The sequence below is a fragment of the Calidris pugnax genome, unplaced genomic scaffold (assembly GCF_001431845.1).
Source record: "Calidris pugnax isolate Ruff unplaced genomic scaffold, ASM143184v1 scaffold626, whole genome shotgun sequence".
Taxonomy (NCBI): domain Eukaryota; kingdom Metazoa; phylum Chordata; class Aves; order Charadriiformes; family Scolopacidae; genus Calidris; species Calidris pugnax.
The window spans coordinates 146,985-166,197 of record NW_015091342.1 but is presented as its reverse complement, the minus strand read 5'-3'; the positions used below and the strand labels follow the sequence as shown (position 1 = coordinate 166,197).

The following is a 19,213-nucleotide window of genomic DNA, read 5'->3' as shown; positions in this document are numbered from 1 at the left end:
AATAGTATGCACAGTTAGCTGTAGCTTTAAGAAGGATTCATGCGAAGTACACCTTCTGTGACCCAGAGCCAGATCTCTAAGATAGTTCTGAGCATAAAAGTTATTAAATGTGCTGGGCAGATGCATTACTTAGATTGCCTGCCTGTGACTGACAGACCAATATTCTATTTGATATCATCGGATTGGGTAAATTACATTTTTACATCCTTTCTCTTCCAAGACGAGTATTAATGTGAAATCTGCTGACTGTCAAATTTGCGTTCTTGTGCAAACCTATTAACAGTTAGTTTCAACTAAAATAAAAAGGAAAAAAATCTAATAGGTATTGAAGTATAAAGTATGGGTGAATAATAATTTAAAAAAAAAAAAAAAAAAGAAAAATTAATCCTGCACAGAATTTTGTGGGTACTGTTTTAGGAATACGTGTCCTGAATGTTCATACATTTTATGCAAAATGGAAAAACTTTTTTAGAGGTGATTTAAATTTCCTTTTCCTTCTGTGACCCCAAATATACCAAAAATTCCAGGATTAGAGCACCCCTTTGAAAAGATGCATATATGTGTGTATTGGATCCGCCCTCTCTAAGAAAAATGCCAAACCTAGATCTTCCACAGCCTCAGTGAAGATGCAACAGGACAGCTCTCATTTTGTAACTGTGTGAGGTAAAGATGAGCTGCTGAATGCTGGAGAGACCAAAAGGTGCCTAAAAGCCCTGTGTCAGTCATATAAGGTTTTAATACTCTGGACTGAAGGACTAGAGAGAGCAGAGAGAGAAGATGAACAAGTACGTATGTATTTAAAGTATTTACCTGAGTGGTTGCAGCTTTTGGTGTGTGACTTGTTTGCAACTTGGATTTTATACAATGTTGAAAAACACAAACCCCCATACGACCTGTTGTCTGACACTGTGTAAATCAGTGTAATTCAGTTAGGTAATTCCAGTTAAGCTACGTGACTTTACAGCAGCTAGTTGGGATCCATATTGAAGAAAATATGCATCTCTTGCCCTGCAAGATTGTTTTTTCTCGACTCTTACTCCAGAATCTGCACCTAATGAGCACATAGTTGACACGCTTGGCCTTTTGCTTGCTGTGTAAGCCTTTTCCTCTTGTGGGAGCAGTAAACAGCACTGAGCTGTTTTACATCATTTACCTCTCCCTGGAGCCTTTGTAAAGGAAGTATCATTTATATCCTTTGCTTCTGTGTGCACGTATAGGTTTATTAATATATTGTAGGGATAAATACTGTGTATTTGTCATTTATTTTGCTTTGGCACATTTCCTGGTACTTTATTCAACTGGCAGACACCTTTAGGATTGGGAAGCCTTTGATGTTGGGGCAATGCTACAACAATGTTCTCCGTGGTTATAGCTGCATTTGCCAGCTCCTCGAGTTGAAATCTCGGGCTGGGTCATAAATTTCATGCAGCTGCATGAGAATTTTAGTGTTTGTTAATTCAAGGCTCTACACAGGAATGATGAACCCGGTGCCTAGTCTCCTTAAATCACCAGGCAGACAAATTAATTACTTCCCTTCTCCTCCTTTCAGTCTTACAGTTTTGTTTTGTTTTATACATCACTTTGTCATCACTCACCGTGTCAGTGTGCACTCGATGTGATTAGCTGGCACTGCTGACTGATGTCTGGGGACAGGGGATGTGGTCAACTCCTGACTGACATTGCACCTACTGATACAGCCCTCAAAGGATAGAACATCTGCCTGAGCCTCTTCTGGTTTTCCTGGTCTTTCCTAGGATAGATTTGCTGCCTTCTTTTCATTTTGGGATGTGCAACATTTTAGTCCCAACCAGATGAGGTTTTTAAAGCATTCGTTAATAGTTCTCCGGATGCATAAACTTTCTTCATTTTTTCCAATCCATCAGCATGCAGTGTTTTCCCATCTTGGTTCTGAATCCAGAAGGAATCTGGAGAAAGTGCAACCAGGCATTAATTCTGATGTAATTTTATGCATCAATTACCACATTCAGCAAAATATTTTGCATCATGATAACCTCAAGCAGGAACATGAACACTCTAAATTCACATTTATAGTGTTGAGATAGGAGAATTGAAGAGCTATCTCTTTCTTACTCCACAGATATTTTTTTTGTTGTTCTATTTTTAGCATGAAAGGTCCTGTGAAAGTTTAGCTGAATCAATATCAAAATAATTGCTATTATGATTAATATGCCTATATTCTATCCAGCAAAATAAAAAGGATCATAAATCTAGAAAATAGCAAGTCTCTCTGTTTCTCATAAAGCATGTTTCCAGTCCTAAAAATACCTATGCACCTTCCAATAAAGCATGTTTCCAGTCCTAAAAATACCTTGCCAATGTGCATAGACTGCACTTAAGCTACGGAAAACACAGCCAAACAGATTTTGTAAATACCATTTATCAAACTATTGAGTTAAATAGAATTTTGAGTGATAACGTATTGACAGTTGACATATTTTTTTTCCAATGGTTAAAGTACAGAATAACAGATTTATATAAAATTTCCATCTGCAAACCACTCTCCTGTGCTTAAAAGACAGAGCAGTCTCTGTCCCGGAAGGTAAGAGCATAGCATTGTTTTACTGGCTGTATTGTTTATGGGAGTATGCTTTCTGCTCTAAATATTTTAAACTGTGATGCTATTCAAGGGCAGATATAAAATCATGCAGTTCCTTTCAAACTTCTTCAGAGAAGATCTTAAATACTTTGTTAACAGAGCCTTCAAAATAAAATCTTGAAAGTGAGATCTTATCATTACCTGATGTAGAAGGAATAATTCCTTAGTCCTACTTTAAGGATAGTGGCTGTTGTCAGGAGGAGAATGCTCAGTAAATTCTACAATTTCCATCGATATGCACATTCTGTTCTTTGCTATTATGTCTTGCCATGCTTTCCAAATGGCGTTCACTTGGATATCTGAAGCAAAGGGGAAAAAACCCGGTACTCTCAGAGGAAAATCTGGACTCCTTTTCATGGCTGCCATCATTGGTAGATAAAGTATCTGGGAATGTTCAGCAGTCCATTTGACTAAGTGATGGCTCCCATCCAAAATGTCCGAGTCTTTCATTGTTGAAATTATAGCCTGGAAACAGCATGTGATTTATGTGACTTGTACAACATAAACCTGTGATAGCAAGATTGCAGATCCAACTTGAGATTTTTCATGGCTATGGTTGCTTTTTATTTAATAACCCATTTTGTCCTGACACATTTTAACTGTACAGATCTTTACATCTGTCAGATGACTAACACATGGTCTGTGAGGTTAAGGTAGGCAGCTTTTCCCATCTAGCCTCTCCTTCTGTGTGTGTATGGAGTTGAACGCATAGAATTTATCATTGATATCACAAGTTTGTTCTTCTAAGTCATTGTTTGTCTTTATTACACTGTGTGCAGTGTTACTACAGACACTACTGTTTAAAAAATGCAATGCGTACATTTATGCTTGACACGTCACCAAAATCAAGCCAGTCTAGTAGTTTGGCTGAAACATTGTATTTTTATTTTGGAAATTTCCCTAAATGTTTAAAGTTTTTGGTCTTATCAAGACTCACCAAAGGTGATCAAAGGACAGATAAAATAGATCAGAATGAAATATATTCTGCCATTTCTTCTCTGCTTTGGGAAGGTGAAAGTATGGCAAAGAAAAGGAAGATGCTGGTTTAGGGATGCTATTTCAACGTGATAATCATGGCAAAGTAGCTGGAGTCATGGCTGGGATTCTGACGTGTGATGCTAATAGTAACTTGAATTGAATTAATTATGACCTGATTTGTGAAACAGGTTTAGAGCAAGTTTTGGTATCAAGCAGTCTGAAACTTGTTTTGTTGCAGAAGCAATATGGAACAAAATGTGAAGTTAACCAAGAATTACAGAATATTTTTTTGACATTTAAATACAGTCAATGGCTCTAGTACTTTGAAGCAAATTACTTTTTGCGACTTGCACATCAATGCAGCTGTTCAGAGAACATTATCAGTAATAGATGACATTTGGAATGTTCACAAAAACAGGATGCCAGGAGATAACAGTAAAGACTAACAGTCTGGTTACAGTGGAAGAGACTTCTGATTGCTGCCTTACTTTTCAGTGTATATCAAAAGGTATAATTTATATAATAATTTATTTTTCTGACGAAGGAAGCACATGCTTTTCTTTCGTATGCACAGTTCACTGCCAAATTTTGGAGGTGGTCTTTGCCAAAAGTTATAGGCTGTTGGGCAGAGATTCAGAGTGGAAAACAACACATGTGTTTTGATCCTTCAAATAGTTGGGGATTTGTCCTTTCTTAATAATTCAAAATTGTGGTCTGTGTAATTTCACAGTAACATAGCATAACCTCTTGTTTAATTATATATGATCAGCAAATCCCCTTTGTCCTTTGCTGGACAATGATAGTGAATCGAGTCATCAAATGAAAACATGTAATAGTTTATCTACAGAGAAATATGTTTTGTTGGAATAATTTCAAAAAACTTTTCATTATTGCATAAAATACTTCTAAAAATTACAAAGAAAATGTGTATTTCGCAATATTAAATTGTTACCATTTTGGGGTATGACCCCAAATCTCACTGAAACTCTCCCTTGACTTTGAAATATTCACTCAGGTCCATATTGATGGTAGCATCAATGAAAAAGAGCTATTCTGATTAAAAATAGGAATTGATTAGCGGATGATGAGATAGGTCACCTTCTGTTCCAGATGTTCTTAGAGGAAGGATGTCCCATGTTCTCTTGGTTAATTGGGCTCTCTTATAAGTTCCAAGAAATGTTGTCTTCAACTTTTTCTGTGATGATCTTTAACGTCTTCAGTTTTTCACTAAAATATTATTTATTGAATTTTATTTTTTTCTGAAAAATATTTAGTTAGTTTATAGATATAAGTTATCTATTCTCAGAAACCAAAGAAATTTAAGCTTTGCTCAAAGCCTCTTTTTATTTTTTCATAAGAACCCTTAGAAGCCACATATGAAGTATCTGTATCTTATGTTGCTGTACTGAGCTTTAATACTTTTCAATAACGTGGGAAAATAGCTTAGTTTAAATTAGGATATATTCCTGGAATAAATTCACGGTCATGGGTAGGTCAATGCTTCCTGAAAATTAGTGTTAATTGCCCCAAAAATGTCAGTCAGGTCCTCTGAATTATATCCTACTCCTGACTTCTCTTTATCTTACTGAATGACTTTTAGGAAATAATTAAAGATTAATGATGATGTGATTAGAGTTCTGTGCCAGTAGAGTAAGAGTACCCTGAACTGCCTATGCTAATTGTCCCGAGCCTACATTTGCATTATTAAGTGAGCTATTTACTGATTTACTCCGTGCTGCTTATAGACAGTACAGTGTCCCTGCTAATGCAACCAGGTTATTTCAAAGCTGAAGATATTTCATGTACTACCAGCTTCAAACGTCAGTAGATTTTGTGTTGTTGCCCTCAGCTGATGTAGCAGGACAGTGGGTGGTGTTTGGTTATGTTTCTGATGTTTTGAAGACACAGGGGTGTACCTCATTGTTTCTGATGTTTTGAAGACACAGGGGTGTCACAGGGTTTTATTATACATCTACTGATTGTGATAAATTGCTACCATGATTTGCTTAACAAAATATAAGAGAATGTGAACTCACTTCTATTTCATCTGTTCCAAAGATGGAGCCAGTATTGCATTCCTCCTGCCCTTACAAAAGTCTCACCTGCCAAATACGGAAACACTGGTGATAATGCTTGCATGGAATTTGTGAATTTAAAATAATATTTGAGAAAGTACTGAAATATCCTAGCATGAAAATTATTATACTTCTGGAGATCACTTTGTTCTAAAAGTGAGGGTAGACCATACCAGGACCGAGGCAAGAAGAAAATATTATCTAGTACCTGTTATGTAGGTACTTATCTCACAGTATATTGAACAAGCACAGCATGGTGGAAATGTGTTTAATATGTGAATCAAGTCAGTAAAACTGCCTCAGGGATATCTATTTCCTGATTGAAAGATACTGTAGTAGCTTCTTCAAAACAGCTGATATATATTTTATATGTCTGTAGATTGTACTTGCAAACCTCTTTTAAAAATTAAATATATTGGCCAAAAAGTTCTGTAACAACAAATACTCGATGCACTGCTACTGAGAGAATTCAGGAGACAGAGCCTATTAATATTAAAGCGAACCTGAGCGAGATGACTCCGCAGAGAGCAGCATAAATGTATTCCTTAGTCATCTCCTGCCCTTCTCCTTTCATAACTATGCCATTTATGTTTTAAGACAGATGTTGACAATTCTGGGATGCAAATGTGCAAGGATCTAAAATATGCTTAATGCAGCATTTCATCCCCTGCCACTGGTAAAGCAGAAAAAGTGAAATTGTGGAGCAGAATGTAACCAGTATGACCCTTCACTCTTCTAGTAGAGGAGCTTGGTTTTTTGAAAGTCAGAAATGCATTTTATATTTACATTATTTTTATTTACACATTTGATCACATGCAGCACGCTCTTTGCATTTCTGTCACCTTGCTTTAATAGAGCTCTCACTGAGCTTTTTTTCTTTCTTCCTCGGGTTTTTTTTTTTTTTTTTTTTTTTTTAAGCCTAACCTGCAGCTCGCAGCAGCACCAGCTTCTTTTCCACCATTCTGTTCACAAATGTCAGACAAATGAAAAGAAGGAGCTTCAGGCTAACTTCTACCTAACTAGGTGTTCTGCTTTGTTGATCCCACAAACCATCCCCAGGGCACTCAGCCATCTCTACCAAAAGAAAAGATCAAAGAATTGTCAGGTTTCTTCTCTAGATAATCCTGCCCGGCATAGGCAATTACCCTTAATTTCAGATAAAAATTCTGTAAAATGGGATTCTGTATTTAATATGCCGCTATGCTTTTAATTAGAATATCTGACATGGAAAGAATTAGAAATGGCATTTGCTTTCCCATAACGAAGTCCTGTTGAAACGGTAGAAAGAAGTAATGGAGAACTAAAACAGTCCAATAAATATTTTTGTGTATGATCTTCCCATCATGAGCTGTCTTAGAGGAAAAAGAAAATAAATGGCCCTGACCCCTTATAATCCAAAGGCAAAAAACACCCTGGGAAAAAAGCATACTTGGTCCAGTGCACTGACTCATTGTTGAAACATAAAAATCAACTGTTTCTCAGTGATAAGATATAGAGATTTTTTTTTTTTTTACCCACTGAACTATTTTAAGACATGCATAGAAAAGATTGCGTGTATCAACATTTGATATTGCATCCTAACCCTCTAAACAATAAGTAATTCATGAATTTGCTTTATTTTTTCTAAAACCAATTCTTTTGTCTTTGGATACATATTTGCAAACTCTGGCAGAATATTAATATTCAGGTGCATGTTTTAGCAAATCCAAAAAGTTGCCAAATTTTAGTTATTTCTGAGAAAAAGAAGAGCTTTGGTTTAAGGAGAAACAAAGCAAGTTCCCCAGTATTAAAAAAGTATCAGTGTATTATAATCTTCCTTTTACAGTGCAGATCTGTTTCCAGTGTACTCTTCTCTCTTTTATTTTATTTACATTTGTCTATATTTCTTTTATTTACATGTGGGAATGGTATGAAGCTGTGTCAGGGGAAGTTGAGATTGGACATTTTATTTTATTTGTACATGGAGGTGGTAGCAAAGACAAGCTGCTTTACAAGTCATAGTGAAGACTCTGAATTCCACCTGGCAAACAGAAGGAATGAGGATAGCTCCCGAATGACTGTTCAACATGAATGAATTACAGCGTTCTGAGTAGGCATCATTCTCCAAGTGATTCTAATTGCCAGAACTGGACAGTAAATAAATCTCACCTTAGCTGAGAGCCCAGCGTTCTGAGTAGGCATCATTCTCCAAGTGATTCTAATTTACTGGACAGTAAATAAATCTTATCTTAACTGAGAGCTGTAGAGCAAAACTTATTGTTACTTGCAGACATGCAATTCAAAATACAGGCTAAAAAGGATGAAAAACAAGCTCCACATCTTTAAATGTAGTGCAGATAGATTTGGAGGTGATGCACAGCAATAGTAGAGGCTACTCGTAACAAACTTCACAGAAATCAGGACTAAGCTTACAGCAGCGTAGTCTGTGGTGTGTTTGCTGGGTTCCGGGGTTTGGTTGTCAGCTTCTGGCTGTTGTGTTTGCCTCCTAAACACAGAGCAAGCAGAGGTGTCGGAGGGCATTTCTGGGCACGGAGAGGCGGAAGCCTGGGCATGGTGAAAGCAGACTTTTCCCAGGAATTTGGAGCTGCAATGACTATGGTGCTGAGTTTAGATCCAGACAGATCTGAAAAATGTGCAGTTTGTATATGCATCATCAGTAATAAAATACACTGATGGGCAGAGTCCTTCAGCAGTTTGGCACACTTGATCCCTGAAAAACTGAGGGGAAAAGAGACCCAAACATCCTCAATATATCAAGGCAAACTCTTCCTCTTACAAAAAGTAGCAGTGTCTTCACTGGCCGTAAAGTGGCTGGTTTTTAAGGTCTTATCTGAAAAACGCTGCATAGTAGAGTGCAGGAAACTCAATTTATCTGTCTCAGAAAGATGAAGGGCTGAGCCAAATCTGCTGGGATTAAAGCAGTTGCACTGTTTCATGCTGTATAAAACATTTTTCATCCTCGTGAAATACAAAGCTAATATCCAAAGCAAAACCGTTAGCAATACATTGTGATATCAGATAAGTCCAGATATTTGATTTTGGTCTGTTGCTGTCTTCTGATTTCTCTCCTAAGGGTGCAGTGAACTGCTTTGATTTAACATGAGGTGGAAAATGGTTCATCTTGGCAATGGGCCCTGACACTCCTGCTGAGCAGAGTCCAGATATTTTTCTGTTGTTCTTGGGGCTGGGTGTGTTTGTTTTGTTTTCTGTTGTTCTTGGGGCTGGGTGTGTTGTGGTTTTTTTTAAAAATAGGATGTCCATAAGAGAGAAATGTTCCAGTGATGAGCAGGGGCTCAGCGTGATTTGATTTGTGCTATTCATCAAGGGGAGCAGAGCCAAAATTTGTCTTGTATACAACAAATAACTGCTGTCGGACCTCAGATAAAATGTATGAATTGAAGTTGATTGCTGGGAATAATTTTCTGAGAGAGAAAGTGATTTTCTTTCTTTGAACATACTTTGTGTCCTCGTGCTTTCAAAGGCTAGCAGGCAAACTAGACTTGTTTTGTACTGATGAGGTCTACACTGAATAGTTTGCTCAGCCTGGGTTGAGATCTTGATGCTGTTTCAAAGAGGTAATACTAGTGTTTCAACTTAGGAAACATAACCGTAAGAGTATTAAAGCACTTCTCTGTGTGGGAAGAGGTCAAGGTAGCCTGACTTCAAGCAATGAAATCTGAAAATCTGTGCCTTTTATGTCTGTCACATAATTTTCCCTTCTGTAAGCAGAACATATGATAAATCAGATAAATGTCAATACCCATAACTTCAGGTTTACAATGATGATAAACCCTTATAACTGGACCCAGGAGTAGTTTGACACATTTAGCAATGCCTGTAAACTGTAACTCTTGCCTTCTGTGGTGTTTATTGTATATGCTAAATGAAGGAGGGGATATTATGAAAAATACAATATGAAGCTGTATAATTAACGATTGTAATAAAATGAGTTCGCAAAACAGGAAGGAACTAAAAGTGCAACTGTGAAAGTGCTTATATTGAGCTTTTAAGTGTGTAGTTCTATGTTTCTCTTTTTAAGTCTTTCTCCAAGTTTTACAGTATGGAGATGGGAATTAAATAAATAAAACCGTTACACCTTTGTGCCATTATGCATTGATATTATAGAGAGAAGGAGAAAGGAGAGGGAACAAGACTAGAATTTCATTGAGATAAAAGTTAGTAAAATTCTGCAACAATATTAAAAGAAACACCATTTGCATCATGGATGTTGTTTCCAAGAATACTAAGGTAGTCATATCTCTCTGTAATTTTTCTCCCTCTCTCCTCCTCCTCTGGAGAGGTGATGTGCTCAGACTGTCATGTAGAGGTTGCTGCTTTTGTCATAATGTATAAGTGTGTCTCTTCAGATGTTTGGTGGTTACTTTGGCCAGTTACCAGCCTTTGATTCAGGAGAATAAATGACTGAAGTGAAGGGATTATTTTCAGAAGGTAGGAATAGAGAGGAATATATATCCCTCTAGCCAGTGAGCAAGGTGTTTTTTCCCTTCCAGGTTCCAGAGGCACACTGGGAAAGCAGATGCTACAGCTTCTATGTGTTTTTATATCAGTGGGATACTTTAGGCAACATAAATAGAGGGTTACTGTCAATATTCATATAATGAATTCAGCTTCTGTTAAGCCTGATCTCACATATTGAAAATAAAATCAGAACTCAAACAAAATATATGAATGTTATGGCAGTATAAGAGGAAAGAGGAAAAAGAATGCCCAGGGACTGACTGACAATTCTATTTAGGAATGAAGCAGAATTTTTTTTTTATTTTCAGTATGGAAGCTCTGTGAAGAATATGTTAACAAATCTGGCAAGTTGTCATTGAGAGTTCTCACTTTTTTGGCTGACGCTGATTGACACTGTCCTTGTGTTTGGTGTAATTTCTTGAGTGTAGGTACCAGGACAGTAAGGACTGCATGGGAAGCGACAACAGGATTCCCACACGTGGCAACCACTGAGAGCAATTTTCTGCACCTGAATTTAGGGGTGTGCTGAAACTACTGGTGCAAATGAGCTAAAAGATTTAGTTAATTGAGAATTAGATACTAGAGTAACTTGGCTTAATGATATGATTATTCCAGCTTACTGTTTGTCATACAAGCTTTCCAAGATATTAAAATACATTAAAATATCTACTTAGTTTGAATATAATGGTATTCTTTCTCTAAATCTAAAAGGCCATGTCTAATTAAAATCATTATTCTACATACTTTTCAAAGAGGCTATTAAAGACATGTTTACAGATACTTAATTCACTCCTTAAATCTTACTGGTTTTTAAACTGGAAATCTGTAGGACCTTTTCCATTCAAGTATTTCATAACAAATAAAACGTTTGAAATAAAAACTGTGTAAAATTCCAGTTAGTTTAACTTTTGTGGTTGTTCTTTGAAGGATGCTTAATAGGAAGCATCATTTTGAATCCTTTTCGAAGACTTAGAAGTCAGAATTTCTGTCCTGATTCAACAAGCATTTGTAACCTAAAAATCTCACTAATTGATCTGATTTTGAATAGCCCCTTTCAAGCAAATTTACAGAATATGTACCTGATCAGACCATTCATTTTGAAACATTTAATTCACAATCCTCATCAAATCAGGCTTTATTATACTTCACATAGTTTTACTGGTATATTTCATGTTCTGCTATAGAAAATTTATCACTGTTAATCAGAATGCAAAGCTGTATTTGTCTGTGACATGTTATTTGCTAAGTAACATAAACACTCAAATTGTAAGCAAGAAGTTGTCGTCTGCCTCTGACAAGTTCCTACTTATTATGCTCTTGATAATTGTAACCTTTAATGCTTGCTCTCATTTCTAAAAACGCTAAGTGCAGATTAAATCATGACTGTTTTGCCTACATTCTGGTAACCCTGGAGTTTGGGGTTTTTTTGCTAGTAGACTGGATAATGAGACAGTACTGGTAATTCCTGTTAAACCTACCTAAATCTCCAAAACAGAGTCTATCTTAAAATATATTCATCATGTTTTATTTTTGAACTATCTTCTTTTGCCAGGCTACTTTGGCACAAAATCTGGAAGTTGTGACAACCATCTAATAAATGTGTGTCCTTTCAAGGGGGTAGGCATTCAGTTCTTCATGTTCTGGGCTACTGTAGGGTCTTCTCAAAGCAATGTGTGTTGAAGCTACTTGCAAAATGTTAATGCCTTAATAAAAGTATTTTTTATAGTAGCTCATGCTTGGTCAAAGGAACGTTAATGAGTAAAAGTGTAAGGATTACAACTTTGGTTCTGAAATATGGATAGAGCCTGTTACTTAAGCCAACCATTGCTAGGCTGAGGAGAGTGGAGGGTAATGAAGCTAGTTAGTCAAAACAGAGTGATGACTTGAATTGCTGGGTTAATCAAGTGCAATCCCTAATTAAGCAGTGTCTTTGTCACATCTGTTTGGCCATATATGAAACCAATCACACCTACGGTGTGGTCACAGTACAATGTAGCTCTTTAGATGCACGCCTGGTGAGCAATAGATGTGCTGGGTGTGCTTCATCTCTTTGGTTTCTATTTGGTTTATCTTTGTTCATCTTGTATCTGCTACCCAGTTCCCTTTGTGTGGAGCCAGAAATCTTCTCTATTTCTACAATGGTTAGTACAATAAGGTGCTGCTCTGTGATGAGCTATATCATTTTCATAAAAGAGCAAAGATAATTGACTGTGAGACTTACAAGAACACTTGTTCTCCCTCCCCATACCCAGCCCTTTGCACATCACATTTTATGAGGCAGACTCTGGGTTGTCTCATTCAAAGTAACATCCCAATTCCTTTTGGTTGCGTTACAGAGCTGTGGGCACCCGTGTCAAACAGCTGGAAAAGGTTTATTTCTACAGCGACGTGTATTGGTGCACAATAGATAGCAATGGTGAAATGTGAAATGATGTTATATCTTTTCCTTATTTTGGACTTGTGCAAAGGAGGTGGTGTTGTTTAGGTCCTCAAACCAGGACAGGAGGTTTCAAATGGAATTTGAGTTTCTTTGCATTTGTTTGAGTAAGAGGGGTTTTTTCAAGAAAAACTCAGGGCTTCTAATTTTGGAAATAAAGCTTCCACTGTTTCAGTGGGACATGGACCTAAATTTGAATGGATGTTCTGGATGGAATTATCCTTTTTTCTCTAATGCCAGCTTGTTCTTGCACACAATATTCAAGAAAGTTATTGCTATTCAGTAATAAATATGCATTCCTGAAACATGATGGACTAGGTTTCTGTAGGTATGTTTGCAGTTCATTAGCACAGGAGAAGTTGGTTTTGGTGTGCTTTTAAGTTCTTCTTAGCGTAAGCGTGTGATGTCCAGCACTTGAAGATCTGCTTATTGAATACCTATGTTTCTGAACAGTTTTGAGATATTTTCACACTGAAAGAAATCTTTAACCTTGATTGTCAGTTTTGGGATAATATGGGTGAGGAGGTGCAGGAAGAATTACCAGACTGTTGAAAATTCATTTTACTGAAGTTTATTATTTTCCTTGAAAATGAGAAGAAATAAATCTAAAACTCCTACATGAAAAAGAATATTGAGTTGGGAAAATGCTATCAGGGAGCTAACCTTCTAAAGTTTTCGATTACTTGCAGTTTTGAATTATGAAATTTAGCACGAAGTCCCCATGAATTTGCTCATCATGGTCAAGTGATGAGATCTTTGCCCTATCACTTAGTTGTTACAATGATTTACTGAAAAGGATATTGATCTATGCAGTAGCCGGTATTACCAGGTAAGAATTAGAGGGTTTTTTCTTTCCTATTTTACCCCAGAATAACCAATTTAAATTGCTTTCAGTTTCTAGAGTGTTTTGAAGGGTTTCGATGTGCAATCCTCTTTCTGTGAGAGCAGGTTTTAATGCAAAGACATAGCCATTTAGAATTCTATAAGAGTTGATGTTGTGCCATGGTGCATCTATCTTGTCTTCTTATCTGTGTCTTTGCTGGTGACTTGAAGGTGGTATTATCCATGTATAAAATAAAACCAGTATGATCAAATATTTAAAAGGTCCCTTAATATTTCAGTAACTCTCAGTAATAAAACTCTATTTTTTTCTCCCTTTCAGAACAAAAGCCTCAAAACCAAGCTCCTGTCAGGAAACAAGCTTTGTGGTATTCATGCAGAAGAGGTAAGTAAGTTACTCTCTATTTGGGATCTAACACAACCCCCAAAAGCTTGCATAATAGTCTTTTCTACTGAGGTTCAGGTATAGGTTATGTATTATGTGTATATGCTGAGTGTTCCTGAAGTGTTCTCATCTCAACTTATTTCTGTGACTTCGCTAGAAGCAACTTGAATGTATTAGAAGCAAGCTGCAAACTCAAGTTTTAGACAAATAAAATAAAGTTTGTGCATGCTTATGAAAAGTATATATGAAAAGTATATATATATACATCCTGTAGATGTATATCATACATCTGTAACATGTATAAAACTGATGTCCTTTCCCTGATCTCTCTGCTTAGAATAAGACAGGAAGAGCTAAATACCTTCTAAAAAATAATTTATAGAGACAAGAAAGATTTATTATTATTCATTTCTAGAATGTATTACTTCAAGGTAAAAAGGGTCACTTTGAAAAATACAGGGGAAGGAATCTTCTTTCTACTGAGGAGTGAACTAGCAAAGACATTGATGATACAAAAGCTCTGTATTTTGCAAATACATAAATGTACAGCTAAATACATTCACATTAGCAGTCCCTTTAGCTATTTAACTTTTCATGACAGAGAATATTACTATATATGAATCTCAATTACGTGACTTTCGCAGAATTTATATTTGCAAAGAAACATGACTAAAGTCAGTGCACCTTGTCAGAATGAAACAGAAGTATAACACTTTTCTTCTTGACTAAAATTTTCATAGTTGTGCTTGAATGTTACCTAGTTATATTAGTTATTTAGCCTAACTGAAGATCTGCAAGCGATCTGCAAGCACTGTTTCTGGGAAATCCTCAATGGTAGGAAATAATAGGGGTTTAGGTTTGGTTTTTTTCTATATTTTTTTTTTTGCTAACTTTTCAAAATCTGTGTTACTTCCTATATCACCACTGTTGCTTTCAAACATGCCACAGTATATTAATACAAATATATTTTCTTCCCTTGTTTACTGCTAAAAAAATTGGCAGTGTGTTCAACATAGCTTTCTGTTTTCCTCTCTATTTCAAGTTTGTTTTTCCTTGCTGCATAACATCTTGAATGTTTGGTAATTAACTTGAAGATCTTTTCCCTGATTATGTCTCCTTTAATATTTGCAACATAAATTTCTTTAAATCTAAGGGTGAAGCCTAGGATTAAATTAAATTTAGTGTAGTGTGACAAGCCTTGCTGTCAGAGAATTTCAAAAAACTAAACATAAGCTAGCTAGCTCTCAAGGCAGCAGATTGTGAGTGTATTTTAAACATTAAGAATCTCAGACTTTATTAATCATCCTGGCAAATATGTGGCTTATAAGTGGGTTAGTGCCATTAGAACAAGCAAAGTTGCTACTGGAGCACCCTTTTTTGTTATTGTTTTGCCAGTTAGGTGGTGTCAGCCACAGAAACATAGTGCATTTTCTGCTCTTTAATGAGTACTGTACTCACCAAGCATAACAACTGTGTGGAATCAGTATTCTTTCAGTTATTAGATCAAATACCCTTCATGGATACAATTGCCTACCAGGAAGCTCCTGCTTCGTTCTGCTCTCTCCAACTGCAGACAGACAATTTTAGTGTGTCCTGTGATTCCTTGTTGTCCAGCTGCATAGATGGGAGCATTTTTATGGCTGGCTTTTCTTCTCCAGGGATTCACACCAAACCTCAAACATCTCAGGATACAGAAATGGAAATATTGCCAGATGCTGTGGTTTAGGAATGGCCATCAACCTTTGTCTAGAGGTGGTCTTACCTGGCTGACTGCACTAAAAAGTGTCAGTTTTGTAAGTCCTCTCCCTAGAAGCACAGAAAAAACACAAACCAAACAAATCTTATCACAAAGAACTACAGGTCATATGTGTGCTTTTGAGTCACTTATATTACTCACTGGATATATATAGCTCCATAACTCTTAATTACATCACAGGTTTGTGATTTAGTGAATGAGTGATACCTTGATCATAACTCTTAGGTTCCTCTACATCCAGTTTGGATACCTTGTGTGTCACAGAGGCTGTATACGTTCTTAAGTGCAACACCTAGAACAATTAAAGTCAGTTAAGGTTTTATCATTGGTCTTTAGTTGATGAGGAATGTATTTCATAGCTCTACCAACTGTCCAGATCAGAAGACAGGGCTACTGAGTCTAGGCAATTGGCACGTTCTGCTGTGTAGATGAAATAACAGCAGATAGGGTTACAGAAGAAAGAAGTGAACACAACTGGTCTTGGCTATTTGTTTCAGATTTTATGGACTACAATAACCAATTTGGTTGTATTTCTTAAATATTTAAAGCAGGTGCTAGAATTTTATCTTTAGATTCATTTCTCCTTCCCAAAATTCTGTCACAGAATTTGACTGTACTAATTGGAAAGACATCAAATCTTTCTAAAAGCTCCAATTTACAGAAGAGATGCTACCATCTGTAATATGTTATATTTATGGATGTGCTGTTTCAGTAAACGTGGAATAGACTTCTAATCCATTCCAGTGAGTTCTAAACAGTTGGTATTAAGTAATGTGAGAAAGCTTATTGAATATCAGTTGAGACTGTGGATTTTGTGTAATATAAATTATTATGTTAACAAAATTCTTAGATAAAGAGTGAAATAGTTGTGTGATATATAAAAAAATCCCCTCATTTCTATTATATTTTGGTCACGTAAGTAAAAGAATGTATAGACCACTACTTACAATTATTTGAAGGATAAATTTGATAATATTTAAAATAAATATCAGCCTAAGGTGATATAAATCAGCATAAATATGCCTATTTTAGAGGACATGGTCACAAACTGAGAACTTAGTTCATTTGGATAGTCTCTGAAACTCCCTAGCCATTAAAAAGAAGAATCTATGCAACACTATGGAAACTTTTTCCCTCTAAGAAAAAGAAAACTCTTCAAAGGTGATGCCTTTAGTTATGCTTCATGAAAAGTATGAAAAGTATTAATAACATCTCATGTCTAAGCCCAATGGTTATTCACAATAGTGTGAATTAATGTATGTTCTTTAGGTGAGTTCCATTTTACATTTTCCTTGATACTTTTGCTACCCTGGAAAAGAAATTGACTGATTTTGATTATTCTTCTGCATTTTATAGCTGATCTAGTTTCTGCTGTTGTCAGAACTTAATACCCTTTTTTTTTCTTTCTGTTCTTAAAAGTAAATATTTAAAATTTAAAACCCCCTGATTTTATTCTCCTTAATTTCAGTCCAAAAAGATCCAAGCCCAGCTGAAAGAGCTTCGTTATGGGAAAAAGGATTTGATTTTTAAGGTAAGTTTTATTTCACTATATTTAGCTAAAGTATTAGATTTAATGTAGTATTGAAGTAATGTAGGAGTATGATAGCTGCCTTTATTACTGTAGTTCTAAGGAATCATTTCCTTCTCAAGATACCGAAAAGACCTCAAAGCACCAAAGACAGACATAGTACCGTAATGCAATTTCAGAAATAGAATCTATTTTGGTTGGTTTTTTGCAAACCACTCTAACAGGGGCAGTGCTTTTTATTAAATTACTTTTGCAAGGAATAAAAGAGTCAAAGCCTCGAAAGTTGTCTTTGTTTTTAAATTGACAGAAGCAGTGGAAAGTATTTAGTTTATGAATATTTACATGCTCACATAAAACAATGTTCTAGTTTCCTGCTGGTGACCAAAATCTCTTGCCCTGTTCCATAGATTCTCTCATGCATTTCTCATCTTTCTAACTGAACAATATTTTACAGATTTTTTTATTATTTTCAGCAGTTCTCCAGGGCAATATCAGTTATTGCTCAAGATACAGACCTGTTGGAGTGGGTCCAGAGGAGGGCTACAAAAACGATGATAGGGCTGGAGCACCTCTCTTATGAGGACAGACGGAGAGAGTTGGGGTTGTTCAGCCTGGAGAAGACAGGGCTCTGGGGAGACCTTATAGCAACTTTTCAATACCTAAAGGGGGCTTTTAGAAAAATGAGGATAGACTTTTTAATAGGTCCTGTAGTGATAGGGCAAAGAGTAATGGTTTTAAACTAAAAGAAAGTAGATTCAGACTAGATACAAGGAAGGTATTTTTTATACTGACAGTGGTGAAACACTGGCAGAGATTGCCCAGGGAGATGGTGGATGCCCCATCCCTGGAAACGTTCAAGGTCAGGTTGGATGGAGCTCTGGGCAACCTGATCGAGTTGAAGATGTCCCTGCTCATTGCAGGGCGGTTGGACTAGATGGTCTTTAAAGGTCCAAACCATTCTATGACTGCCAGCACCTTAAAGCAAATTTTTGTGTTTGTGATAAGCTTGGGCAATGGAATGTTCCTCAGGTCCCTGGATCCAAATTCCTGCTATATGCTGACACACCTTTATCAAAACTAAACCTTCTAGAAAAAAAAAGTCTGGTGATTTATACAATCCAAATGAATAGCCAGTCTAGCCTGCATATTAAAAAAAAAAAAGAAAAAAGAAGAGGGGGTGAGAGGGAGGCAGGGGAAAAAAAAAAAGAAAGAAAATACAGACATTTTGCTGAAGTGCATCAAGTCCTTGTTAACACAGAGAAAAGTTAATCCCTGTTAAAGAAGGAAGAGAGGGATTGAGGTCACCTGACTGGAGGCTGCTAATTGAGTAGTGCTTTTATTACTGGCATAAAGGATGAAGATAAGTAGTCATCTTCAAAGTGACTAGAGCTAGAATTTCTTATAAAGTAATTCATCTCAATAAGAGGTCCAAATTGCCTTCTGGAAGTATTTAACTCTCTCTACTGTCTCTCTATTGTATGCATAGTACTGTAAAGATGATGGAGCTCTGGGCAACCTGATCGAGTTGAAGATGTCCCTGCTCATTGCAGGGGGGTTGGACTAGATGGTCTTTAAAGGTCCAAACCATTCTATGACTGCCAGCACCTTAAAGCAAATTTTTGTGTTTGTGATAATTTCTTGAAATTCAGTTTAGCTATAATTGCTAGTTTGGACAGAGGAAAAAAAATTACAGCTTCTAAACTTGCCTGGGTGCTAAAGCTTCTTTTCTTCGGCTGAGGCAGAAGGATTGTTCAGTACTACTGTCTACGTGTTGTTTTCATCATGCTAATATGCAGTGACCCCCAAAATGGGTCTGAATTATGCAAGATTGTGTAGTAATGCTTAGCAAGGGAATGCTCCTACTTGCTTTTTAGAGGAATTATTAACTAGTGTAATTAAAAACACTTTGAGAACTTTAGACGGGTGATGTTAATGAATTGTGAAGTTGATTCCTAAGTACTGAGAAAGGCACATGCAAATATCTGAAACATCTCTTGACTCTGTGCGTGACTGTTTACATGACTGCCTGACTTGCTAATTTGATATAGCCTTCATGTGTAGTCATAAATATTTTTTCGGGTTTATTTGTTAGTCTTTTTTCTGTTGGTCTTTTTTTCT

The 19,213-nt window shown here is 36.4% G+C and overlaps 1 protein-coding gene across 1 annotated transcript in view; it reads left to right on the top strand.

Annotated features, from left to right (window-relative positions):
• Positions 1-19,213, top strand: part of LOC106899272 (leucine zipper protein 2-like) — a 99,815-nt gene that overhangs the window by 14,290 nt on the left and 66,312 nt on the right. Inside the window, exons 2-3 of the mRNA XM_014961021.1 lie at positions 13,749-13,811; positions 17,036-17,098. Of these exons, the coding sequence (XP_014816507.1) occupies positions 13,749-13,811; positions 17,036-17,098 (126 nt within the window). The remainder of the gene's footprint in view (positions 1-13,748; positions 13,812-17,035; positions 17,099-19,213) is intronic.